Below are 27,202 nucleotides of genomic sequence, written 5' to 3'. Positions count from 1 at the left end.
GGATTTAGCTGAGTTATTGACCTGATGGAGATGCACATTGTAGTTTGGGTAATTTCCCATCCCCTGTTTAATTGCTAGCTTTTGGTTAGCTGTTGAGAACTTGCTGATTAGAGTTGATGAACTAATTTGAAATGGCCTTCTTTAACAAATATGGGATTTTTAAAATGTTTATGCTCTTATTCATATTAACTTGTTGGATGAATGACTTAATTTTTTTCTGTTGGCAGCATGTTACAAGAGTCTTTATAATTTTAGGTATCTTTCCTGGGCTTTGGACACTAACCAGGAGGAGAGAGACAAGGGTAAAACAGTAGAAGTGGGCCGTGCATATTTTGAAACACAGAAGAAGCACTTCACCATTTTAGATGCTCCAGGTCACAAAAGCTTTGTACCGAATATGATTGGTGGGGCATCTCAAGCTGACCTCGCTGTCTTGGTAAGAAATCAACCTTCCTGTTTAACAGGGACTAAGTTTAATCTTCAGATTCTGGAACTAATTTGTTAGTGGAATTATCAGAAAAGATACTTCAGTGTAATAAATCCAGAAAAAGTTGGTCATATTCAGCAGGCCTGTCAATTTCTAAAAGGAGAAACAGTTCAAATATTTCAGACTGACTATCTATCTTCGGAGTTGTCAGCATTAAAATGCTGCCAGGCCACCCGAGTATCTTCAACATTTTCAGTTCTTATTTCTGCATCCATGCTATTTGCCTTTGAGAAAGAAGAATGGTCATTTTCTATGTAATGTAACACATGGGCAATTAATTCATGTTTATTACAGTGTAGAGTTTTGCACTGGGAAAATAATGTAGGAGTTTAAACAGTGGCAAAAGTTTTGTTTAGGTAATCAAATACATATCTAAAAGTCTGTTTTCAGTTTAGTGTAAATTACGTATCTTGCGAAGTAAACTTTAAAGTGCAGGTCAGGTTATGTTAGCAATTTTTCAATGTAAATTCAAGACCTGAGTTGGTATTTTGTTCTATCTTATAATTCATGTGTTTTCTTGGTGATTGTGGTATGGGAAAGATGAGACCAATCTTTGGAGATTTCTTTGTTATTCAAATGTACTCCTGCTGTTTATGGTCTCTATGCATTAATTATGCAGCCATTTTTATCTGCAGAAAAGTCCCCATGATCTCCCACTTTCTGACATGTTTCTTGTTTAGGTTATATCAGCCAGGAAAGGTGAATTTGAAACAGGCTTTGAGAAAGGAGGTCAAACACGAGAACATGCTATGTTAGCAAAAACAGCAGGAGTGAAACATCTGATAGTTCTTATCAACAAAATGGATGATCCAACAGTAGCCTGGAGCCAAGATCGGTAAGATTTCTGTTAGACTGTACATGCTTTGAAAGCTTGTTAGCAAAATTTGACATTATGGAATTTAGTTTATTTTGGTGAAACCAAAACAAATTAACGCTGAATAATGAAAACTCTATAATTGTTTCTGGTGTAATCATACTACAGGAACAATTTGAGATCTGTTCTATTCAGTTTTGTTACCTACTTAATCTTTCATTGATGGAATGAAAGAGTTATTTCATTCCTTGATAAAATGGTCCTTGATAAAATGAGTTTATGCAACGTTTTCATTTCCTCCTGCCTTGGTTGCCACAGTGAAAAAAAAAGTTGTAAATTTATTTCACTCAATCTACATGATGGCAAATGAACAAAAAGAAGTTTTGCACATCAAAATGTGCGTGCATTTTAGTTGAAACTAAGGCATGGCTTTGCTTGAGGACAGTGGAAACCTTCATGGAATTCTTTATCACTGTGCTGTTTCTAGCCTTGAAGTGATTGTTGGCTGTGTGTGCCAGATATGAGTAACATTGTTTTCTTCAACAGTCTTCACCTTTTAACACCAGAACATTTCTATTCAAGTGACAGCATGTTAACTTAACAGCACAATGTAGAGTGCATTTGTTTCATAAATGCATGTTCCAGTTCTGGACTGTTCTTGTTCTGAGTAATGACATGACTGACTCTCTATGGGGAAAAATAATTGAACAAATTGACTAGAGTTAGAGTATTTCTCAGTAATTAAATGAATGAGACATTTGGAAGCATGATTTTTGTTGCCAGAAAGTAATAGATGACTAATCTAAGTGAAGGAATGCAAACATTAAATTTCCTTCTAACTTCTTGAATTTAACACCGCAGATGTAATTTGCTGTCCCTCACTTTAATTGAGCAATGAATGCTTGAAATGAGTTCTACTGCCTAAAACAGAGCACTTGATTCTGGTCTTGCTATCTCTTCTGATGTCCTTAAAATAATGAGTCACCCAAGTGTTGATGATGAAGTCATGAGCTGCTTCCTCCTTGTCTTAAAGTAGCTTCTGTTCCATGTCCTATGACTTAATGCTATAAATGAGATCCACAGAATCTATAAGGACTGAACTATTGGCCACCAGCATGTTTTCCTGGGCCAGATGTTAGCTGATATTCACTATCTTCTGGCCTTACATGTCCTTTGTCAGTCAGTCCACCAAAGCTGCCCTTACTGCATGTGTTGCCATCTCCCTACCCCCCCCAAGAAACCCTTCACCACCATGTTTAAAAATTATTGGAAAAAATATGATTACCATGGGTATGAAATATTAATTTTTTTCTTCTTTTCTTGACCTGCAAGCCTTTGAGGTTGTCAATTCAACTCTCCACCAGTTTGAATCTGACTGATTCAAACTGCTCTCATCTTTTTATCCAGAGTAGACAAAGGACGATCTTTGACATTTTGTTTCATGTCATTTCTGGTACCCTCTCCTACTTCTCATTTGGGGATTTCGCAACTGTCTGGGTGAAATGAGGCTATTTGCATTTTTGGGTGTTATATTTGGTCCTGAGATGAACTTCTGACCATATAACTGTCATCACCTAAACTCATCTATTCTTATCTTTTGGGAAATCAGTTGACCTTACCCCACTCTCGGCCCTTTTTCCTGCTGAAACTCATCGAAGCTTAGTTCAGAAATTGACAATCCTATTTCCTGATGTCTGTGAAGTTGAAGTCATCCAGACCTATGCGAAAGTGAGGACTGCAGGTGCTGGAGATTAGAGTCAAGAGTATGGTGCTGGAAAAGCGCAGCAGGTCAGACAGCATCCGAGGAGCAGGAGAATTGACGTTTCGGGCAAAAGCCCTTCATCACGAAACCAGACCTATGTCCATTATCCTTGGTTGCATCAACGCTCGTTCATCCATAACTAGCTGACATTCGCTTCTGGTTAAGAATATCTCAATTTTAAAGTTCTCATTCTTGTTTTCAAATCTCTCCATAACTTCTGTTCTCTAATCACTCAATTTGTACTCAGTGAATTTTGACTCATTGAGCAGGCTGGTTTTACCCCAAGCCCCTTTGTCCAGCTTTTGCTTTTTGACACTTCAGAATTTTGCTGCTGACCAAGGTTTTGGTCATCCACCCAAATATATTTGTGGTTGTGCCAAATTCAGATTGGTAATATTGGTGTGAAGTGCTTTGGCATGTTGCATCTTGTTAAAGCTGCTGTATAAGGTTCAAGTCATGTGATGAGGCTATATTGTATAGTTGAAAATATTTTGTGCTACATTATAACTTTGCAGTGAAGAGGATATGGATTTTTATTTGTAAATCTGGTGAATGAATCCTTAATTTTGCTGATCACATTCCTATGTAAAATTAAATTGATTGGAAAGGTATGTACTGCCACTGAAGCTCTTTTCTAAAGGACTCTATTAATCTTGTTGATTGAAGTCATAGAAAGTCGTGGAGATGTACAGCATGGAAAACAGTTCATGATCAGTTCAACTCGTCCATTTCGACCAGCTATCTTAAACTAATCTCGTCCCATTAACCAGGATTTGGCCCATATCCCTCTGAACCTTTTCTCCTCTTGTACTCGTCCAAATGCCTTTTTAAATGCTGTATTTGTACCAAGCTCCACCACTTCCTCTGGCAGCTCATTCCATACACGCACCGCCCTCTATGTGGAAGAAGTTGCCCCTTAGGTCCCTTTTATATCTTTCCCTTCTCACCCTAAATCTTATGCCCTCTAGTTCTGGGCTCCCCCGGCCAGGGAAAGGACCTTGTCTATTTATCTTATCCATGTCCCTCATGATTTTATAAACCTCTATAAGGTCACCCCTCAGACTCTGACACTACAGGGAAAACAGCCCCAGCCTATTTAGCCTCTCCCTCTGGCTTAAATCCTCCAAACGTGACAACATTCTTGTAAATCTTTCTGAACCCTTTCAAGTTTCACAACATCCTTCAGGTAGGAGACCAGAATTGCACGCAATATTCCAACAGTGGCCTAACCAATGCCCTGTACAGCCGCAACATGACCTCCCAACTCCTGTACTCACTACTCTGACCAATAAAGGAAAGCATACCAAATGCCGCTTTCACTATCCTATCTACCTGTGACTCCACTTTCAGGGAGCTATGAACCTGCACTCCAAGGTCTCTATTCAGCAGCACTCCCCAGGACCTTATCATTAAGTCTATAAGTCCTGCTCTGATTTGCTTTTCCAAACTGCAGTAACTCGCAGAAAGGTCAAGGAAAGGAAGGCAAGTGTCGGAGATGGACCAGGTGAAGGTGATGGAGGGATGGAAACTGGAAGCGAAGTTCATGAATTTTTTCAGATCAGGACGAGACTTCGCTTCCAGTTTCCATCCCTCCATCACCTTCACCTGGTCCATCTCCGACACTTGCCTTCCTTTCCTTGACCTTTCTGTCTCCATTTCCGGCAATAGTCTATCCAGTAATATCCATTACAAACCCACTGACTCCCACAGCTATCTGGACTACAGCATTTCTCACCCTACGTCCTGTAAGGACTCTATCCCTTTCTCTCAGCTCCTTCGCCTCTGCTGCATTTGTTCCGATGAGGCCACTTTCCAAAGTGGTGCTCTTAATATGTGCTCCTTCTTCTCCAACCGTGGCTTCCCACCTACAGTTGACAGGGCTCTCGACAGCGTGCGGTCCATCTCCCGCGCCACGACCCTCACCCCCTCCCCTCCCAAACAAGGATAGGGCCCCTCTTGTTCTCACCTTTCACCCCACCAGCCTTCACATGCAAAGAATAATCCTCCGCCATTTTCACCAACTCCAACACAACGCCACCACTAAACACATCTTCCCTTCCCTCCCCCATCTGCATTCCGCAGAGATTATTCCCTCCGGGACAACTTAGTCCACTCCTCCATCACACCTAACACCTCTCCAATCTCACACTGCACCTTCCCAAGCAAATGCAGAAGGTGCAACACCTGCCCCTTTACCTCTTCCATGCTCACCATCCAAGGCCCCAAACACTCATTTCAGATTAAGCAGCATTTCACTTGTACCTTTTCAATTTGGTCTCTTGTATTCGTTGCTCCCAATGTGGTCGTCTCTATATTGGAGAGACAAAACGCCGACCGGGTGATCGCTTTGCTGAGCACCTTCCGTCTGTACGCAATCAGGTCCTGGACCTTCCTGTGGCTTGCCACTTCAACACACAATCCTGCTCCCATGCCCACTTGTCTGTCCTTGGCCTGCTGCAGCGTTCCTCCAGTTTGCGTTGAGCTTCACTGGAACAGCATCTCATCTTCCGACCTCAGCACGTTACAAGCCTGCTGGTCTCAACATTGAATTCAACAACTTCACATGATTATCCCATTTTGACCCCTCTGTTTTCATTCTGCTCCATAATTTTATTTCATTTATTTTATTTTTTTACTGTTCTGTACCTTTTATTTCCTGATTGTCTCTCTTTCTCTCGCTCTCTACTCTATCATCACCTTTTCCTCTCCTCTTTCCCCTTTGCTACCCTTCTCCCCTGTTTTCCATTTTGCCTCTGCTTCACTCATCTCCCCACCATTCCCCCAAATATTTTGTCACGCAGCACTGGCTTCAGCCTTGATCATTCACAGCTCCTAATCTCCCTATAATCTCTCCATGCACTGTCATTATCGCTTCTTGATTGCTACCTTTGCTTCTGGAGCCATGACTCACCTTCTCTCAGCCTAGTATAAAAACCTCCTTATTCTCCCCTTTTTTAGCTTTGACAAAAGGTCAGTTCGACTCAAAATGTCAGCTCTTTTCTCTCCTTACAGATACTGCCAGACCTGCTGAGGTTTTCCAGCATTTTCTCTTTTGGTTTCAGATTCCAGCATCCTCAGTAATTTGCTTTTATCCATATAGATCACATCTTATCAATCCTCTTTGTTACTTTAAAAAAAAATCAATGTAATTCGTGAATCATGATTTCCCATGCACAAAGCCATGCTGACTATCCCTAATCAGTCCTTACCTTTCCAAATACATGTAAAACCTGTCTCTCAGGATTCCCTCCAACAGCTTGCCCACAATCGATTGGTCTATAGTTCCCTGGCTTTTCCTTACCACCCTTCTTAAATGGTGTGGCTATTTAAGTACTTTTAGGAGGACGATTAGACATGGACAGTACCGCCACATGCCATGAAAGAATTTTTAAAAATGAAAGTCACAGTTCTATTGAATACTCCTATAAAGTCCTTATGTACTAGTTAAAGAAGCATGGATAATCCTCAAAGTACACATGATACTCCTGAATTAGTGAAAGTAAACAATCATTCGTATGGTTGTTAGTTCATGGATTTTTGTCAGTGTATAAAAATGTTCACAATATAATCTCTCCATCAGTACATACCCTAGAACCCCTCAATAAAAATTGAATTTAACTTGATAAATTTGTATGGGGAGTAAGAAAACATCAAAAAGCTTTAGTTTTAAAAATATCTTTTCTGATTAGCGCTGCAATGTAGTCATTGTTGTTTTAAGCAGTTTGAGTTAGAATTACTTGTATTAACATCAAATGTTTGTTGTAAGCTTTTTTCAAAGATCGCAGATTGTGTTGCCATAACCTTGGATATGTTACCATATAACCAAGGCAGCCATTTTGAGCGCTTTTGGCCCAGACAGTATGTAATCATAATAGAAGTGAAAATGAACACTTGCCTGAAAACATGTATGTAGTTCAATTTGGGCAAATCATTTTGCTTCTTTGCATAGTGGCATTGTCCTGCAGTAGGTCTAATAGTACTGATTGTTTATATTTTTCTCAGATATGAGGAATGCAAGGAAAAACTTGTGCCATTTTTGAAGAAAGTTGGTTTCAATCCTAAAAAGGATATTCACTTTATGCCTTGTTCTGGACTAACTGGTGCAAACTTAAAAGAACGAGCTGAGAACTGCTCTTGGTACACGTAAGTATTATCAAAAACAGTTAACAATCAAGTGGGCTAATATAGAGTCAATTTGATAAATGTCATAACCTGATGCTGGTACTGCCAAAATGTGTAGTGCAATTTGATTATTAAGGATTCTTTTATAAAATCTTGAATGCAGTTAACATTGTCAAATTGATTCTCAAACATTATAGTCCTAATTACAACTATAGGGCTGCCTGTGAGCTGACATTCCAAGTAAGATTAAACAGTATTGTGCTACAAAAATGTCTTTGTATAAACTGGCTAACCTGCTATTAAAGTTAAAGGCAAAAGATACTGCAGATGCTGGAATCCAAAGTAGACAAAGAGGAGGCTGGAAGAACACAAATCCAGGCAGCATCAGGAAGTAGAGAAGTCAACGTTTTGGCTATAACCCTTGTTCAGGACTGGTGTGGGGATACAGTGAGCGACAAAAAGGGGGGATAGTGGGGAGGAGAGTGGCAGAATGGTGAGGTAGTGATAGTTGAGCACAGGTAGTGAGTGCGACCTGGTTGGTCAATGGGAGGAATGAATCTGGTTGGTTGCTGGAAGGGAGAAGGCGGGGTTAGAAAGGAAGATGGATCAGAAGGTTATTTGAAATTTGAGAATTGAATGTCATGTCCTCTGGGCTGTAAGCTGCCCAGGTGGAAGATGAGATATTTCTAAAATCATCATAGAATCCCTATAGTCTGGAAACAGGTCATTTGGCCTAACAAGTCCACCCTAACCCACCCAGACTAATTCCCCATCCCTATTACTGTACACTTACTCCTGACTAATTCATCTAATGTACACACCCCTGAACGCTGTGGGCAATTTAGCACGGTCGATCCACCTAACCTGCAATCTTTGGATTGTGGGAGGAAACCCACGCAGACACGGGGAGAATGTGCAAACTCCGCACAATTGCCTGAGGCTGGAATCAAACCCAGGTCCCTGGTGCTATGAGGCAGCAATGCTAACCACTGAGACACCATGCCGCCAATTTATGGTCTGATTCACTGTGGCAATGGATAGCTCTGTCTAGGCTAGTATTCCCTATTTATCCCTAATTGCCCAGAGGGCAGTTGAATCAATGACACAGCTGTGGGTCTGGAGTCACGTGTAGGTGAGACCAGGTAGGGATGGCAGATTTCCTTCAATACAGGACATGAGTGAACCAAATAGGTTTTATCGACAATGGCCTCGTGATCGTCATTAGACCTCTAATTCTAGAATTCTACTGTTTGTCATGGCATGATTTGAACCCAGATCACCAGAACATTAGTTGCGTTTCTGGATTAATAGTGTAGCGATTAATGCCACTAAGCCATTGCACCTTCCCCACCCCACCCCTTACATTAACTACATACGTTATTCAGCTCTAACAACAACACAAAGCTTGACATTGTCCTAGGCAATACAACCAGCTGAATTGGCACCACATCCATAAACATTCACTTCCTTCCCTATTGATTCAGCAGTAGTAATGTGTACAATGTATAAGATTCACTGCAGAAGTTCACCAAGGCCCTTACCACCGTCCAACCCACAAGCACCTAGAAAGACAAGAGTACCAGATATCTGGGAACACCAACTGCAAGTTCCCAATCACCATTCTGACTTGAAAATATATCAACATTCCTTCACTGTCGCCTAATCAAATCCTGGAAGTTTCTACTTAACATTTTACTGACAGCACGTGGTTTACCAGGATACAAGAGCCGCCACCACCACCACAAGGGCAATTATGATGCACAATAGAAGTTGACCCATCCAGAGAAATCCAGATTCCTTGAATATAAAATCTGTACTAAATTTGCTTAAATACCTAAAAGGTCATTTTAAATAGTCAGTCAAATCTTTACAATTTTTTCAATTTTTTTTATTTCAGAGGTGCAGTTACTGAACTAGGCTCTAATTCATTACCTACCTAGCACCTACCTACCTCACCTACCACCCCACCAACCTCCATATACCTCACCTACCACCCCACCAACCTCCATATACATCATATCATCCATCGTCATTTCCGCCACCTCCAAATGGACCCCACCACCAGGGATATATTTCCCTCCCCTCCCCTCCCCTATCAGCGTTCCGAAAAGACCACTCCCTCCATGACTCCCTTGTCAGGTCCACACCCCTCACCAACCCAACCTCCACTGCTGGCACCTTCCCCTGCAACTGCAAGAAATGCAAAACTTGCGCCCACACCTCCCCCCTTACGTCCCTCCAAGGCCCCAAGGGATCCTTCCTTATTCGCCACAAATTCAATTGCACCTCCACACACATCATTTACTGCATCCGCTGCACCCGATGTGGCCTCCTCTGTATTGGGGAGACGGGCCGCCGCCTTGCAGAACGTTTCAGAGAACACCTCTGGGACACCCGGACCAACCAACCCAACCACCCATGGCTCAACACTTCAACTCCCCCTCCCACTCCAAGGACATGCAGGTCCTTGGACTCCCCCATCGCCAGACCATAGCAACACGCCGGCTGGAGGAAGAGCGCCTCATCTTCCGCCTTGGAACCCTCCAACCACAAGGGATGAACTTAGATTTCTCCAGTTTCCTCATTTCCCCTCCCCCCACCTTGTCTCAGTCCCAACCCTCGAACTCAGCATCACCTTCCTAACCTGCAATCTTCTTCCTGACCCCTCCACCCCCACTCCCACTCCAGCCTATCACCCTCACCTTAACCTCCTTCCACCTATCGCATTTCCAGTGCCCCTCCCCCAAGTCACTCCTCCCTACCTTTTATCTTAGCCTGCTTGACACACTCTCCTCATTCCTGAAGAAGGGCTCATGCCCGAAACGTCGATTCTCCTGCTCCTTGGATGCCTGACCTGCGCTTTTCCAGCAACACATTTTCAGCTCTAATTCGTTACCTTTAGTGTACAAATGTAGAAGTGTGCAATAAAATCTTTGGAAGTCACCTTTTATATAGAAGTGAATAAAATTCTTTGAAACATACTTTCAAGACTGAAGTTGAATTTGCTTTGATTTGTTTATATTCACAGACAAATTGTGGTCAAGTAATCAGTGTATTATTCTGAAGAATTTATTGACGTGCTTATTTTGTCACTGCTTGATCGGTAACTGATTCCTTTGAAATCTAGAAAGAGAACTTGATCTTTATAGCAAAGAATTCCATCTTAAAATTTTGCTGCTCTATTGTGATTTTTCTTCCAGTGGATTACCATTTATTCCCTATCTGGACAATTTACCACACTTCTATAGGGCATCTACTGGACCCGTGCGAGTACCCATTGTAGATAAATATAAGGTAAGCTTGTGTATTTGTCATAGACTTATATTTGTAAGGAGCATCCAAGAGTGTTTTCTAGAGCAATGTCTAAATAGTCCCATTCAGGAGGGGACCATACTGGACCTAGTGTTGGGAAATGAGCCTGGCCAGGTGGTTGAAGTTTCAGTAGGGGATTATTTTGGGAATAGTGATCACAATTCCATAAGTTTTAGAATATTCATGGACAAAGACAAGAGTGGCTCTAAAGGAAGAGTGCTAAATTGGGGGAAGGCCAACTGTACCAAAATTAGGTAGGAGCTGTGGAATGTAGATTGGGAGCAGCTGTTTGAAGGTGAATCCACATTTGATATGTGAGAGGCTTTTAAAGAGAAATTGATTAGAGTTCAGGAGAGAGATGTTCCTGTGAAGGATAGAAATGGCAAGATTAGGGAATCATGGGTGACAGGTAAAATTGAGAGACTAGCTAAGAGTAAAAAGGATGCACGACATAAGGTCACAGTGATGGAAGACAGACAAAACTTTGGAAGAATATTGGGAATGTAAGAACAATCTGAAATGTGGAATTGAGGGTGAAAATTGGCCATGAGATACCCTTAGCAAACAGGATTAAGGAAAATCCCAAAGCCTTTGATTTGTATATAAGGAGCAAGAGGGTAACTAGAGAAAGGGTTGGCCCATTCAAGGACAAAGGAGGAAAGTTGTGTGTGGAGTCAGAAAATGGGTGAGATTCTTATTGAGTACTTTGTATCGGTATTCACCGAAGAGAGGGACATGGTGAATGTTGAGGTTAGGGATATATTGTTGATTACTCTGTCAAGTTGGCATAAGGAGGGAGGAAGTGTTGGGTATTCTATAAGGCTTTGTAAAAGGCATTAAGGTGGACAAGTCCCCAGGTCCAGATGGGATCTACCCCAGGTTACTGAGGGAAGTGAGAGAGGAAATGATATCTTTGCAGCATCCTTGAACATGGGTGAGATCCAGAGGGCTGGAGAATTGCTAATATTGTCCTCTTGTTTAAGAAGGATAGCAGGGATAATACAGGTAATTATAGACTGGTGAGCCTGATTCAGTGGTAGGGAAGCTGCTGGAGAAGATACTGAGAGGGTAAGAGATTCCCATTTGGAAGAAAATGGGCTTATCAGTAATTGGCAACATGGTTTTGTGCACGGAAGGTCATGTCTTACAAACCTAGTAGAATTCTTTGAAGAGGTGACAAAGTTGATTGAGGGAAGGGATGTAGATGTGATATACGTGGATTTTAGTAAGGTGTTTGATAAGGTTCCCCATGGTAGACTGATGGAGAATGTAAAGTTGCATGGGGTCCAGGATGTTCTTGCTGGATGGATCGAGAACAGGAGACAGAGTTGTAGCAGGAGTTTCTCAAAATGGGCACCTCTGACCAGTGGTCCACATGGATTTTTGCTGAGACCACAGTTGTTTGTGATTTGGAGGAGGGTGTGGGTTGCCTGATAAGCAAGTTTGCAGATGACTCTAAGATTGGCAGAGTAGCAGACAGTGAAGGGGGCTGTCCATTGCAGCAGAATATAGATTGGTGAGTTGGGTAGAGAAGTGGCAGATGGATTTTAATCCAGGCAAATGTGAGGTGATGCATTTTGGAAGATCCAATTCAAGAGCAAATTATACAGTAAATGGCAAATCCCTGGGGGAAGTTGATGTACAGAGAGATCTGGGTGCTCAGGTTCATTGTACCCTGAAGGTGGCAACGCAGGTCAGTAAAGGGGTCAAGAGGGCATACGGCATGTTTTTCTTCATCGGGGGCGGTATTGAGTACAAGAATGGACAGGTCATGTTACAGTTGTATAAAACTTTGGCTCTGCCGCATTTGCAACACTGCATACAGTTCTGGTAGCCACATTACCAAAAGGATGTGGATGCTTTGGGAAGGGTACAGAGGATGTTCACCAGGATGTTGCCTGGTATTGAGGTTGCTAGCTATGAAGAGAGGTTGAGTAGATTAGAACTATTTTCATTAGGAAGATGGAGGTTGAGGGGAACTGATTAAGGTTTACAAAATTATTAGAGGTGTAGACAAGGTGGATAGCAAGAAGCATTTTCCCCAGAGTGGGGGGCTCAATTACGAGGAGTCACAAATTCAAAGTGAGGGGTGGGGGGAATGTTTTTAGGGGAGATATATGTGCAAAGTTCTCTGCGCAGAGACTGGTGGGTGTCTGGAACATGTTGCCAGCAGAGGGTGGTAGGGGTAGGAACAATAACATCATTTAAGATGTATCTAAACCTACATGAATGGGCACGGAGCAGAGGGATACAAATCCTTAGAAAATAGGTGGCAGGTTTAGGTAGAGGATCTGGATTGGTGCAGGCTTGGAGGGCCAAAGGGCCTGTTCCTGTGCTGTAATTTTCTTTGTTCTTGACTTCTTTATTACATTTAAGTACTTTGCACACCTTTTCAGTGTGTTTTTATTATTTGCCAAGATAAACAACTAATCAGTTGTGCCATGCTAAATTCCGAGTGGTTTGTTCCCTTCAAAAAGCTTTTATTTCACTGAAGTTAGTTCCAGAAAATCTCACCCTTTTGAAACCTGGCTGAAGTTAGCATTCTTTGAGATGTCATAATTTCCATGATTTGTACAATCTGCAAATATTTGGGCATGAAACTGCACACATTGCCTCCTTCCACTGAAGTGATGATCTATTTCTGTCCTTGAAGGCTTTCAGTTGACCACTTCAGTGTAATAATTACAATGACTTTAATAACCTGCTTGATCATCAGAGTTGCAATTCATAGAACAGTTCAAACCAGTATTAAAATCTGTTAATTAAGATGAATAATTTTTTAAATGGTTGAGCACATCTGTCACTCATTCTGCACTGGAAGCAATCTAATGCTGCACAAACTTGACCAGGCCAACTGCTTCAAACCTCTGGCCAGGCTATTGACAATCTGACCTAGTATCTTCTGAGTGGCTCAGTGTTACACTTCTTTTAAAGTATTTTTTTTGAAGTGCCTTGCGACGTCACAATATTATACAAAGCATGAGCAGTTATTGTTGGGATTTCGTGTGGACTTGGAGTTATAACATTGCAATTATATATTCAGCAATGAAACCTGATGACCTTGCTGTATACATCCTGGCAGTATCTGATTTTTTTTTGGCCAGGAAATAGTATTGTGATTTACAAGAAATTGAAGCTAACTCAGGCTATCTTGATTCAGAGGTTTGTAGTTGCAGTAGAAAGTACATTAAAATATAGACAAAATTTACTATTTAGCTCAATTTTCATTTCTGAAATATTCCAACTGTTTCAATTGTAAATGGGAGAAAGTCAACTTTCCAAAAGAAAATTGATCACAAAGTAATTCTTTAAGTGTGGATTGTTGAATGAAGGGTAGTTTAAGTTATGGATGGCATGGGCAACAGGAATATGATAAACTGGTTGAACAATTTTTCATTTTTTAATATAGGATATGGGTACTGTGGTTCTCGGTAAACTAGAATCTGGATTAATTGGAAAAGGACACCAACTTGTCATGATGCCAAATAAAGTAAGTTTATTTGCAGTTATTACATATGCATTTAATATGATGACTTGTTTAATAATTCAGTTTGCAGTTAGATATTTCATTCAATATTAGCTGTAAGTGTCTGTTGGGCTCCCATATTGCAGGGAAATTATTTTTCAGAGAACCAAAATGTTTTTTTAAGCCAGAGAATCTTTGTTCAAGCTGGGTGTTTCTCTCAAATTTTGGCCCTAGTTTGTCTGAGAAGATAGTGATCTGCTTAGGTTTGCTGTAGTCCTTGTATATTTGTTGTTTAGTTATGGACAATAGGCAGTAATTTGAGATTTTAAAATCTAAAATCCAAGTTCTAGTTTGTAGCTTGTTTTTCTTCATTATCGAAAAGAAAGGTAAATTGTGATTCTGTGCACCTCAGTGACAGTTAATCAAACACCAAGCTGAAGGATTAAGTGAGAAAACTTGTTGGTCTACTCAGTGTTGCATCTTAGTATATTTATATCTTTAATAACAGAAAAGGTAGTCAGTCCTCCCAGATGTTGAGTTTGCAGAAAGGTGGAAGCATAATGGTAATGTCATTGGACTGTGCTAACCTTCGGGGGCACAGGTTTAAATCTCATTTCACCTCCAACTGGTGGAATTCAAATTTTAATGAATAAAACAATAAGATATTGAAAGCTAGTCTCAGTAATAGTGACCATGATACGCAGTCAACTGATGTGAAAAGATATTTGGCTTCGCCGATGTCCTCTTGGGGAGGAAATCTCCCATCCTTATCTTGTCTGGCCTACAAGTGACTCCTGACCCCCTGCAACTTAGTTGACTCTCAACTGCCCTCTGAAATTGGCCAGCAAGTTATTCACTTACAATATAATTATGAATAGGTATAAATGCTGGTTTTGCCTGCAATGGCCTAATGGTATTATAACTAGGGGAGAAAGTGAGGTTTGCAGATGCTGGAGATCAGAGCTGAAAATGTGTTGCTGGAAAAGCGCAGCAGGTCAGGCAGCATCCAAGGAACAGGAGAATCGACGTTTCGGGCATAAGTCTCCTGAAGAAGGGCTTATGCCCGAAACGTCGATTCTCCTATTCCCTGGATGCTGCCTGACCTCCTGCGCTTTTCCAGCAACACATTTTCAGCTGGTATTATAACTAGTCTATTAAACCAGAAACTGAACTCCTATTCTGGGGACCAGGTTGAAATTCTGCCATGGCAGATGATGGAAATTGAGTTCAATAAAGAATCTGGAATTAAGGGTCTAATGATGATCACAAATCCATTTGTTAATTGTTGATTCATCTAGTTCAGTAATCTCTTTTAGGGAAGGAAATCTGTCATCCTTACCTGGTCTGGTCTGCATGTAACTCCAGACTCACCGCATTGTGGTTGACTCCTAGCTTTCTGAGCAATTAAGGGTGGGCAGTAAATACTGGCTTTGCTACTTGAGTGATTTTTTTTTCAAAAAACCCACATGAAATATAATTTTTTTTACAATTAGCTGCCAAGTTCTTGTGATCATTATAGTTTAATGTTTATATATTTAGCTGGTCACTGTGATTTCCTTTCAGTTGATTTTTGTGGAAAAGTTGCTAAATTGACTCAAACTAATACAGTATGCAGTGTTACTTTTGGATTAAATCTGAACAGTTATTCAGAGGAGAAAACATGAATATTAAATAGAAAAAGATAATGTTGATACTCTATTTTCAGCACAATGTTGAAGTTCTGGGTCTCCTGTCTGATGATGTAGAAACTGAAACTGCAGACCCAGGTGAAAATCTAAAGATACGACTGAAAGGTATTGAAGAGGAGGAGATACTGCCAGGATTCATCCTGTGTGATCATGGCAGCCTTTGCCACTCAGGACGTACTTTTGATGCTCAGGTAAACTTCTGCTTTTTTGATTAAAAGACAGCAAAAAATATTTGTAGTATCACTCGCCTTCAGAGTGGATAATTTGTCAAGTTAATTCTGAAAATGACCTGAATGTTGGAAGAAGTGGAGCTATTCAGTTCAGCTGATAAGTTAAAATCCAATTTCATGATCTAGTGGCAATTTCCTGAAAATATTAATTACATAATATATCTATCTCCCACATCCAAATATTTTGGATAAATTCCAAGCCCTGCAAAATGTACAATTTGGTTAATTGCTTCACCAAAATCAGTACTATTTATTCTTTCATTACTGAAGTGCGTAGAGGTTACTCTGCCAAGTATATGGCTTCCTCAGTTTGAATGTGTTCTCGCTATCATCTGTTTTACACATGTTATCTTGAACAGTAACTTAATTGGTTTTTGAGTAAGACTATCAAACTTGAATGCAAATCTTTGACCTCATTTGAGTTAATAGATGTTGCAGCACAGGAGATGACCATTTAATCCTTGCCAATTCTTTGGAGCTATCCAGTCAGACATGTTACCTAATAGCCTTACCAATTCATTTCCCTAAAGTGCCCCCCTTTCCTGTCTTTTCTGAACAACCTGTGTTTTCTGGCGTACATTGCTAGCATTTTAGTTTCCAGCATCTGCAGTCCTTGTTTTTACCTCTTGGTTACTAGTCTAGTGGCATTACCACTACAGTACCACCATCCCTTCAAGATCAGAATCAGTTTGACTAGATTTAAGGGATACAAAAGGCGCAATTACATCCATAGACCACTGACTCTCAGGATAGAGAAACTAATCTGTACAGAAACAAGAGTTGTCAATCTCGTTAATAATCATTTGTGTATAGACTCGTTAATGAGCACGGGTGCAGAAACATTTTACAAGGATGTTGCAGGGATTGGAGTGTTTAAGCTACAGGGAAAGGCTGAATAGGCTGGGGCTAATTTTTCCTGGAATGTTGGAGGTTGAGGGGTGACCTGAGAGGTTTATAAAATCATAAGACCATAAGACATAGGAGTGGAAGTAAGGCCATTCGGCCCATCGAGTCCACTCCGCCATTCAATCATGGCTGATGCGCATTTCAGCTCCACTTACCAGCGTTCTCCCTGTAGCCCTTAATTCCTCTAGACAACAAGAATCTATCAATCTCGGCCTTGAAGACATTTAGCGTCCCGGCTTCCACTGCACTCCGTGGCAATGAATTCCACAAATTCCATCATGAGGGGCATAGATAGGGTGAATAGCCAAGGTCTTTTTGCATGGGTAGAGGAGTCCAAAACTAGAGGGCATAGGTTTTAGGTGAGAGGGGAAAGATTTAAAAAGGACCTAAAGGGCAACTTTTTCTTGCAGAGGGTGTTGCATTTATGGAATGAGCTGCCAGAAGAATTGGAGGCTGGTACAATTACAACATTTAAAAGGATCTGGATGATTATTTGAATAGGAACGGTCTAGAGGTATATGGGGCAAATGCTGGCAAATAGGGCTCGATCAATTTAGGATATCTGGTTGGTATGGCCAAGTTGGACCAAAGGGTCTGTTTTCGTGCTGTACAACTCTATGGCTCTGACTTTTAAGGGGGCAGGAAGGGTGATCTTGGTGTGTTCAGGAGAATTTCCTGCAGCAGTATGTATTTAGGCCAAAAAGGAATTTTTTAGCCCTGGTTCGTGGGACGAGTTGGACCAAATTGATCTTAACAGTGGCAGCCCATGTGGGGGCAGTGATCACTATACTGTAATTATTAAGGTGATGGTGGCAAATTACATTGGTCAATGGATGTAGGTTTGCTCGCTGAGCTGTAAGGTTCATTTCCAGACATTTCGTGACCCTACTGGGTAACATCTTTAGTGGGCCTCAGGCGAAGTAATGCTGAAAGTTTCTGCTTTCTATTTATATGTTTGGGTTTCTTTGGCTTGGTAATGTTATTTCCTGTGGTGAAGTCACTTCCTGTTCCTTTTCTCCTGTATCCTGGTGGCTAGTTTTCTGCCTGTTTGTCCAATGTAGTGTTTATTACAGTCCTTGCATGGTATTTTGTAAATGACATTAGTTTTGCTCATTGTCTGTATAGGGTCTTTCAAGTTCATTAGCTGCTGTTTTAGTGTGTTGGTGGGTTTGTGGGCTACCATGATGCCAAGGGGTCTGAGTAGTCTGGCAGTCATTTCTGAGATGTCTTTGATGTAGGAGAGTGGCTAGAGTTTCTGGACATGTTTTGTCTGCTTGTTTGGGTTTGTTGCTGAGAAATTGGCGGACTAGCCACCAGGCTACATGAACACCAACTAGTCACAAAAAGACATGACCCTCTCTCACTATCCTCACATACGGAGGAGGAAGGACAGCACTTCGATTGGGATAACACATCCATCCTAGGACAAGCCAAACAAATACACGCATGAGAATTCCTAGAAGCATGACATTCCAACCGGAACTCTAGCAACAAACACATCGAGTTAGACCCCATCTACCACCCCCTGAGAAAAGGAACAGGAAGTGACTTCACCACAGGAAATAATCTCACCACCTGAAATGACATCAACCCAAACATACAAATAGAAAGCAGGAATTTTCAGCATTGCTTCACCTGAGGCCCACTGAAGATATTACCTAGTAGGGTAACGAAATGTCTGGAAATGAATCGTGCAGCTCAGCGAGCAAACCTATATCGAAAACCTCAACCTGAGCTATAGATCTTCTCAAAACTTGCTACATTGGTCGATGTAAGAAAATCCATTGACAGTCTGAGACTTGAGTGCAGTTAGAACAAAGCTGGGGGCTGGAACAAACATTTGGTGGAAGAAACAGGAGCTGAGCAATGAAATACCTCCAAGAGTGGTTGATATGGGCAAAGTCAAAATATATTCCTTCAAAAAGGTAAGATAGAACAAACTGATCCAGATCTTCCTCATTGACAAAGGCAATTGAAATTAATCTGAAGAAAAATGCATGTGAACAGGTATCAGATAATCAAATTGAAAACCAAGCATACGTGAGAAACTGAGTGATTAAGCAAGCTTGTAGCAAACATAAAAATCCCTAAGTCTTCTCTTAGTTCGTCAGTAGTAAAAAGGTGATGAAAGGAATATTAGGCCTGATTAGAACAAAAGAGGATTTGCATATGGCTTGGTATTTATTGAATGCTTTGTATCTCTCTCCAGCTGTGAGGCATATGTTGATGCAGCCATGGTGATAGACGAGGAAACTTGGTCATCAAAAGGGATTAAAAATGTTTGCCAAGGTGGTATTGGATAAACTGTCAGTACTTAGTTAATTAAATATTAGTGGATGAGATACATCCTTGAATATTCAAAAAAATTGAGTATGGAAATTCTGGAGGCACCAGCAATAACTTTTCAGTCTTCGCTTGATTTAGGGGTGGTTGTGGAAAATTGCAAGCATTATACCCTAAAAAAAGTTTAAGATCAGCCTAGCAATTACAGACCAGTCAGTTTAACTTTGTTTCCACAGATTTCTGCAATGACTCAGAATAAAATGAATAGTCACATGGCAAAATGTGGTTAATTGGAAATATTCCAACTGGATTTGTTGAGGAGAAGCCACTTCTAAATAACTTGCAGGAATTTTTGAAGAGGTGACTCGAGTTGATGAGAGAGAGGCTGCTGATTTGTACTTGACTGCCAAAGGATGCTGTATGCAGTGCCACACAACAGACTTGTGGAAAGTTGTCAATCAGGGAATAAAAGCACAGTAGCAACATGGATGCAAAATTGGCTGCTGGATAGGAAACAATGACTAATTTTCAGGCCACAATAAAGTTCTGAGTAGAGTTTCCTTCTCCTTAGAACTGCAATCTTTGCTTTTCCTGCTCTGTGCTACTGATCCAAACCTTGATGTGCAAGGAACAATTTCAAAGCTTATGAATGATATAAAGTTCGTGAGAATTGTCAACTTTGAGTACGGCAGGCTAGAACTTTAAAAGGATATTGACATATTGGGAGGAGTGATCAGGGAGGTAGCAGATGAAGTTCCATGCAGAGGAGTGATGTACTTTAGTACAAAGAACATGGAAAGACTGTATAAAGAAAGGGTACAATTCTATATGCAGAACCACTTAATTAAATATGGCAAGACTGGTAAAGAGCTATTAATAAAGCAGAGATTAGTCCATACTTCATTAATAGACCATGTAGTACAAGAGCAAGAGGTTATACTAAATTCGCATTAGACACTAGTTGGATCTTGAAGTGTTTTGTGCAGTCTTTGCTGCCACACCATTGGAAAAATGTGTTGGAGAAATTTACAAGAATGGTTCTGGGGTGAAACACTTTAGCTATGAGGAAAGACTGAAGAAGTTGGGACTGTTTTCCTTAGAGAGAAGAACACGAAGAGGAAATTTGCTAGTTTTCAAAATTGAAAGGGGTTCTGAACAGTACAAATGAGCAGAAACCGTTCCTATTCATTAAGTGATGGAGAATCTGGGGACACAGGTTATAGTGGTTTTTAAGGTTTGAAAAACTTCGAGTGAGTATTCGTATTAGAATGCACTACTTGGAAGTATGGTGGATGCAGGTTCAATTGAGGCATTCATGAGGGCATTGGATTGTTTCTATTTGAACAACTTTACATGGTAAAGGCACACACTCTCCAAGTCAGAAATGTGATTAAAAATTTTTGTTTGGATGTTTAGCATCCAAGTCAAACAATTTTGCTTGATCCCTGATCAAGAATCATCTATTCCTTCTCCAGCTGGTATACTGTGGTTACAATCCACTGAAACTTGTTCCTTCTCCACCCTGACTGCTGCAGAAAAGGCTTGTTGCAGGCCAACCTGCATGTCAGGGAATGGCTGCAAATGTCATCTTTTCAAATGTCGCTCAGTCTGTGAATGAATTTGAAAAATAGTCTTGCTACGTCTAGCTCACTGGGTAGACTTTGATTACCTTTAGTAAGTTACTGAAAATTGACTTAGGAGGTACATTTTCAGCTGTTGGCATACATTTTTCTTGAAAAACTGTCAGAATTAATGTTGAAATAATTTTCCACTTTTTATTGCAGATAGTTATAATTGAACATAAATCCATCATCTGCCCAGGTTACAATGCAGTGCTGCACATTCATACTTGCATTGAAGAGGTGCAGATTGCGGTAAGTCTAGAGAAGTTAAAGCAATTATCTGTTTTGTCAGATTTTATTTCAAAAAATATCTGCATAGTTGATTTTTGTAAAGGTTTATGTTAAAAATGATTTGGTGATTTGATAAACTGAATATTGGTCATCGACATAAGTAGGACAGTGCCTGAAACTTCTGGGTATCTCTTCCACAGAAATGAATTCTCGGATTATTTGGTTTAAACGTGAACTAACCTTTAAGAATTCTGATTATTTAATTGTATAAAATATTAACTACATGGGTTAAGATATGTCAATCTAATAGCCAGTATGTAGAACCATTCAAACCAACAAATTTCACATAATGATGTTTTAATACCCTTGTTACTTGCATTGTCTATGAAAATAGATGAGGTTTACTGTGAGAATGAAAAGACCAAGGGATGTCAAATCCTTATGTTCTTTCCAGTTTGGTATCTGATTTTCTTTGTCTCCTATTTTCTGTCTGTACCTTTTGATGCAACGCCCATTAATGATCAGGTCAGACTAAGAACTTCGGTACAGCTGAATATTTCCATTCACAAAAATGATAAACTTGTGAAATTGAGGATCTGACATTCTCATTACCATTTTATTGTGGAAAATCAAGTAAGTGGAGTGTTTATTTTGTAGATGGATACTGAAAGATAGTGCTGAGTCCTAATCTGGGCATATGCCTTTAAAACACTCAGTAAGCTATTTAATGTCACCCTTAAGAATGCATGCAACTCAGATGTCAGCCAGTCATGTGCTGTTTCAACTTGCTGATTTGAGATAGGGATGCATTCAAACAAAAGCTTGGGGCATGACCCTGTCTTGCTGCTCCTATCAATAGTATTTTGGCCAAAATGTCTCTTTGTCAGTTTGTTAACATAAAGGAAACTAATATGGAAAGGTTTGCAGATTTCTGCAAATGCTGAGGTGTTCAACGTTATTAGTGCCCTTCTTAAAATAAATGGTTATAACTGCCCTGCCATCTGGATTCTGTTAGTTTTCCACTTTGTGGTTTAAATGATTTTGTTGGGTGTGAGAGAGGGGAGGAAGAGGTAGCGTTGGAGAGTTGTTTCTTGTATAAGTTGCAGAAAGGTGGTGTCATAATATGCTTGGTTCAAGTATTGAGATATTTCTTGTGCTTGCCCTTGAATTCTGACTTGCATTATCCTCTCTGTACAATGTTTAAGTCAACATGCTTGGAATAATGTGCCTAAAAAAATTAATAAGGCATTTTACCTTCTCCAGTCTGAAAGTATGACATAATCTGATTTGACTTTTGGAAGTACTCATGCAATTTTCAATGTAAACTTGTAGTTAATGGATTCTGGGTAACAATTTTGTTTTTAGGCCTTAATCTGCCTGGTAGATAAGAAGTCTGGAGAAAAGAGCAAGACACGGCCTCGTTTTGTTAAACAGGATCAGGTTTGCATTGCTCGTCTAAGAACAGCTGGAACTATCTGCCTTGAGACCTTCAAAGATTTCCCTCAAATGGGGCGCTTTACCTTGAGAGACGAAGGTGAGAAACAGATTTTTGCACAAGTCCACGCTTTAATGCTCATAAAGGATTTGTTCCATGGATGCTTTGAGTTGAATTTTCAAATTCTCTTTGCAACTTTTTTATGCTTAATAAATTCTGATCAGTTCCAATATTTGCTATTACTGTAACTTGACCACAAATTTGTGCACTGCATGTTTTGTAGAAAAAAGTTTTGAATCACCTAAATTGATTTGCCAGGTTTGGATTGGCATAAATGGGATTTTTCTCTCTTCCTGAAGTCTTGCATTTTAAAATTACTTCTGCCAAAGGAAGCTTAAAGGAAACCTTTGATATCTGTCTGTGTATTTGATTGTTATGAATTGAGTTGATTTTCCATTTGTGCAGAAATGTGAATCAATCTGATTGTTTACCTGAAGTAGTTAGGTGTGTGTGCACAGTTCCCTTGGCATTTTTGAAATTCCTGTCAAGAATTGAGGAATTGGTTTATTGAATTGAGGACCTCGACATTATATCCAACACAATTCATTGAGTTGACAGGTGTTTTTAATGAATGAAACCTCCTTTACCATGTTATTAAAAATCCACACTCCGTGTAGCACACCACAGTTTTTGTTAATGAAATTTAGCTGTTTACACTATTTTTGTTTTGTTTCATTTGAAACTTTGTTCCTGGTACTAAGCAGCAACTCTACTAAGACATTGAGCTATCATGTCCAATGTTCATTGTGATTCAGTTATGCGTAAGTCATTGTCACAAAGGTTGGCAGACTTGTATTTAATTTGGAGGTTATTGGTGTTGATGGCTGCACCAACCACTAATTTCTCCTCTTGTCCATTACTAATGAGTTGAGAAGTGGTGTAGCTGCTGAGTCTTGACAGTGCCATTTCAGGCATAATGAACTTAATGACAACCTTCTGAACTGTAATACTTTTGTGATTCTGTGACCATGGATCAGAGAGAGAATCACAGGTTTCAAGCAGCGATTACTCATTTCTCATTCTCTGCAAAGTTAGAGATGCCAAATGGTGCTGGTAATTGGTGATTGAGGCTGGAAGCAAAGACGGTATGACTGGAATACTGTAACTTGGTCAGATTGATAATAAATAGACTGTGTGAAACCTTACTCTGAACACCAGATGACAAGCTGAGATTAAATGACATTTTGGCAAGTTTATTGCAAGTTGTTTGTCTAATGAAAGTTAATTTGACCAAAGCAATAAATTTATCTTTTCTTTTTTCTCCCCAAAAGGTAAAACTATTGCAATTGGGAAGGTCCTTAAGCTGATCCCAGAAAAGGATTGAACATCCACTATCTAATGCTGCACAATACTGTGATGAAAAAGGACTCAGCAACAGCCTACTTCACACCTTCCTTTCTTGGTTTCATTGTTCTCTGCCCATCGATATCTTTATCTTCCCATAAACTGCAAAATGCTGTAAACATGTCCACATTTTACGTCAGCTTTCTCATATTGAGAGCTCTGCTATGCCATTGTTTAAGCTACTATTTTAAATCCTTTTCTTCTGAAATCTGCTTCTTTAGAAATACAGCAGTAGCTACCTAACTGATGTGGACAGAATTGCCTGCAAAAATAAAATTAAACCAAAAAAGTTTATTTTATTCTGGCATCATTCTCTTTTATGTGCATTCTCGCTCATCTGCTTTTTCCAGTTAGATCAGGTTATTCAACAGATCAGCATGTGTTCATGTGTTTAAAAGGCATCTGTAGAGATAATAAAATTGATTTGAAATGTTTCTGACATTTGGGTTACTTTGGGAAGGATTTATTTGAAGTGAGCCTTGCGTGAGCTTGGTAACTGGTGTCCCAGCAAATTATTATTTAGACTTTTAATTTTCACTTCTAGTCGTAAGTGTGTTTTATAAATATCCAGCGTGTACCCATACGATGTGGATTTTGTGGGGTTTTTTCCAACTTGCACAAACACATATTTTAATGTAACTGTGTGCTGGAAAACAACTATCATTATTTCAGTACTGAAAAAGATACAATGCAGATTTGTTAATTTTGAAGCTACGACTTCCCTTCCATTAGGGCCACCTCCAAAAGAATCAAATCTCTTTTTTTTTTGAAAGAGATACGCAACCACAACTAAATAAATGTGAATTGTTTGGGACAGATCTCGGGGGGGAAAAAAGAAACCAGTGAATGCTGTGAGCTTCGGTGTTGTATTCCACAGTGAACAAGCAGTACATTTACATGGGTAACAAAACCAAAAGGACTGCAGATGCTGGAAGTCAGAAACAAAAACTGAAACTGCTGGAAGATCTCAGTAGGTCTGGTACTGTATGTGGAGAGAAGTCAGTTAACATTTCAAGTCCTGTGACCTTTCTTCAGAACTGATTTCTCTCCACAGATGGTGCCAGACCTGCTGAGATTTTTCAGCAATTTGTTTTTGTTATTAACATGGGTATCTCGGTTTGATTCTTTTGATGTGAAATGCTAATTAATGTCATAGATGGGAATATCTGTGGCAGAATTTTTATTTTCTCGCTTATGGACACATTACTTAGACCAGTTAATATGTGGGTACACATGTCACAATTTTGTCACTTTGGATGGGGGATTTTAACACTTGCTACAAGTTTCATATCAAACTATTAATTTTTCAGTAAATTTATTTTATAGGGGAATGGATATTTCTTAGATGAGTAATGAAGATTTAAAAAATCAGCTGAAATAGAACTGGTGTGGTTGGTATACAAAATGAGAAAATATAGTTCTTGTACATATTTGAAATTCTTGTATTTGAGACAGCAGTTATTTAATATGATGGTAAATTTGTTAATGCTAAAGAGTCATGATGAGGACTTTTAAAAATAAAAATCTCCCTCGCTAAGTTACTATTCCAGTTATTAAAAGGACTCTATTAAAGAATGATGGGACTTACCCTAAAGATGAGAGAATAGACAATGGGGTGAATGGGTCAATTCTGAAAAATTGCAATTACACCTTATTTTGTTGTCAAGCAATTACATTCAGACTTTCGATGAAAGATATGCCTGAACACGAAATTGGAGCAAATCCCATTGATACATTGGGCTACTACTAGTGCACGTGTACTGCCTGTGAAATTGATTGATCCAATGCCGCAAAATCTAGTCGCATATTTTAGTGAGTCAACTGGGCAGCCAACTGTTTTCCCCTTAGTTTTGTTTTGCTTCTATTAAGTTTAGTTCCAATAGTGCAAGGAAATTAGAGTACCATTATTTTATCTTATTTTTGAAACAAAATCCAGGAATTTGCTGCTTTTGAGGAAAAGTTGGTGCTTCAGTATATTAATGGCAATATTTCCCATGGTTTCTGCTCTTGCAGTGCTTTTTTAAATTGGTTAAGTCAGCGTCTAAAGAAAATGCTAATTGCTGCTGTATGAATGCCCTTTTTAAATGGGCAGATGTTGGCTTTGTCTTGGTAATCCCACTTGAAGTTGTCTGTTTTATATGAAGTATCATTAGCACTGCACAAGCCTGGTGTAAGACAGCACAACTGTTAAATATGACCACAGTATTGTATAGTATACAAGTTTCTTGTATGCGTTCTTAATCTCTCAAAATAAAATTTGATTTCCTTTCCATTGGCATATTGTTTCTAACTGGAGATCCAGAGTACACATTTGGTATTGTCTTTTCATCATGTAAATGCATTCATGTAATTACGTTATTGACTATGATGAGCAGAGAGGATGGTGTGAGATTTCCACTGAAGAGGCTTGCTGTATTATTATCCTTGCCTAAAAAAATACATTGGTATGCTGAAAAGGTTTCATACTGGATACTTTCTCCAGGTTATGAAAGGTCATCCATTTGTAAAGCATACATTGCAAAAGATTTATAGAGTATTAGCGGCAAATACCTTTGGTAATCTGATTTGGTGTGTTTGCAATAATTCTGCTTTAAAGTACAATTTTATATCCTAATTGGGTATTGAAGTGTATATTGATCAATGCATTGTTTAAGGTATGTGCAGTAATGAGTTTGTTTTAGCTAAGTATATGGAGGGTTAGCACCATCGCATCCAAATACCTAAAATTAATGATTACCTTTATATACATGTACTTACAACACGCTCCTTTCTTAAAAGGTGCTTATGATCTTACGGTGACCAGGCTATACAAATAACCAGGTGATTTAAAACATTACCTTTTCAAGGTGCAGTGCAGGATATTGTTTGCTAAAATGCATGGGATTCAATATCTGTTGAAAGCTGAGAACAGAAAGTTGTATCAACTTGCTGAATTTTTCTGTTTAACTGAACTTCAGCTGTAAGTTGCTGTAAATGATTTTCTTTGTCCACACTGTACTTTGCTTAAAGTGCAAATTGCACTTATCCATTGTATGTTATGACTCATTTCATTAACCAAACTACAGAAGGGTAAAAGTGATCATAAGATGGTTGTATTATGGACAATTTCATTACAAATAAATTGTGTGCAATGGAACATTATTATCTCTGTGAATTCCTAGGGAATAGTCTTGTGGCAAATGGGTTATTTAACCAGAATTGACTGTATAGAAAAGTCATTCATTTGTTTTTTTTAAGTGCTGGCTCTTCACGTATGTAAGCGCCTTTATCAAACCTAAATTGGCTGAGCTGATCTTGATTGCCAAGATGAAGTTGTGTTGTGAAATTGTATGTGGGATAGTATTTAAATTACAATAAAGTTTTATTGAAGGTATTTACATGAAATAATTTACTGTATTTGTATTCAGAGTAAAACCAAAGAGACAAATAAATAAAAGACA

At 39.5% G+C, this 27,202-nt stretch overlaps 1 protein-coding gene across 2 annotated transcripts in view; it reads left to right on the top strand.

The window, feature by feature from the left end:
• The window catches only part of LOC122560891 (eukaryotic peptide chain release factor GTP-binding subunit ERF3A), a 53,162-nt gene extending 26,264 nt beyond the window's left edge, over window positions 1–26,898 (top strand). For both annotated transcript variants that reach the window (XM_087997614.1, XM_043712114.2), the window contains exons 6-14: window positions 256–436; window positions 1,168–1,322; window positions 7,066–7,206; window positions 10,386–10,479; window positions 13,907–13,987; window positions 15,669–15,842; window positions 20,855–20,944; window positions 22,289–22,457; window positions 23,690–26,898. In XM_087997614.1, the coding sequence (XP_087853740.1) occupies window positions 256–436; window positions 1,168–1,322; window positions 7,066–7,206; window positions 10,386–10,479; window positions 13,907–13,987; window positions 15,669–15,842; window positions 20,855–20,944; window positions 22,289–22,457; window positions 23,690–23,742 (1,138 nt within the window). In that variant the 3' untranslated portion in view covers window positions 23,743–26,898. The remainder of the gene's footprint in view (window positions 1–255; window positions 437–1,167; window positions 1,323–7,065; window positions 7,207–10,385; window positions 10,480–13,906; window positions 13,988–15,668; window positions 15,843–20,854; window positions 20,945–22,288; window positions 22,458–23,689) is intronic.
• Window positions 26,899–27,202: the final 304 nt, after the last annotated feature.

This window comes from Chiloscyllium plagiosum, unplaced genomic scaffold (genome assembly GCF_037043375.1).
Source record: "Chiloscyllium plagiosum isolate Xiang-an unplaced genomic scaffold, Cpla_swu_hap1 HiC_scaffold_20, whole genome shotgun sequence".
NCBI lineage: Eukaryota > Metazoa > Chordata > Chondrichthyes > Orectolobiformes > Hemiscylliidae > Chiloscyllium > Chiloscyllium plagiosum.
Note: the sequence above shows the minus strand (reverse complement) of the source record. Positions and strands in the feature narration are given on the sequence as shown.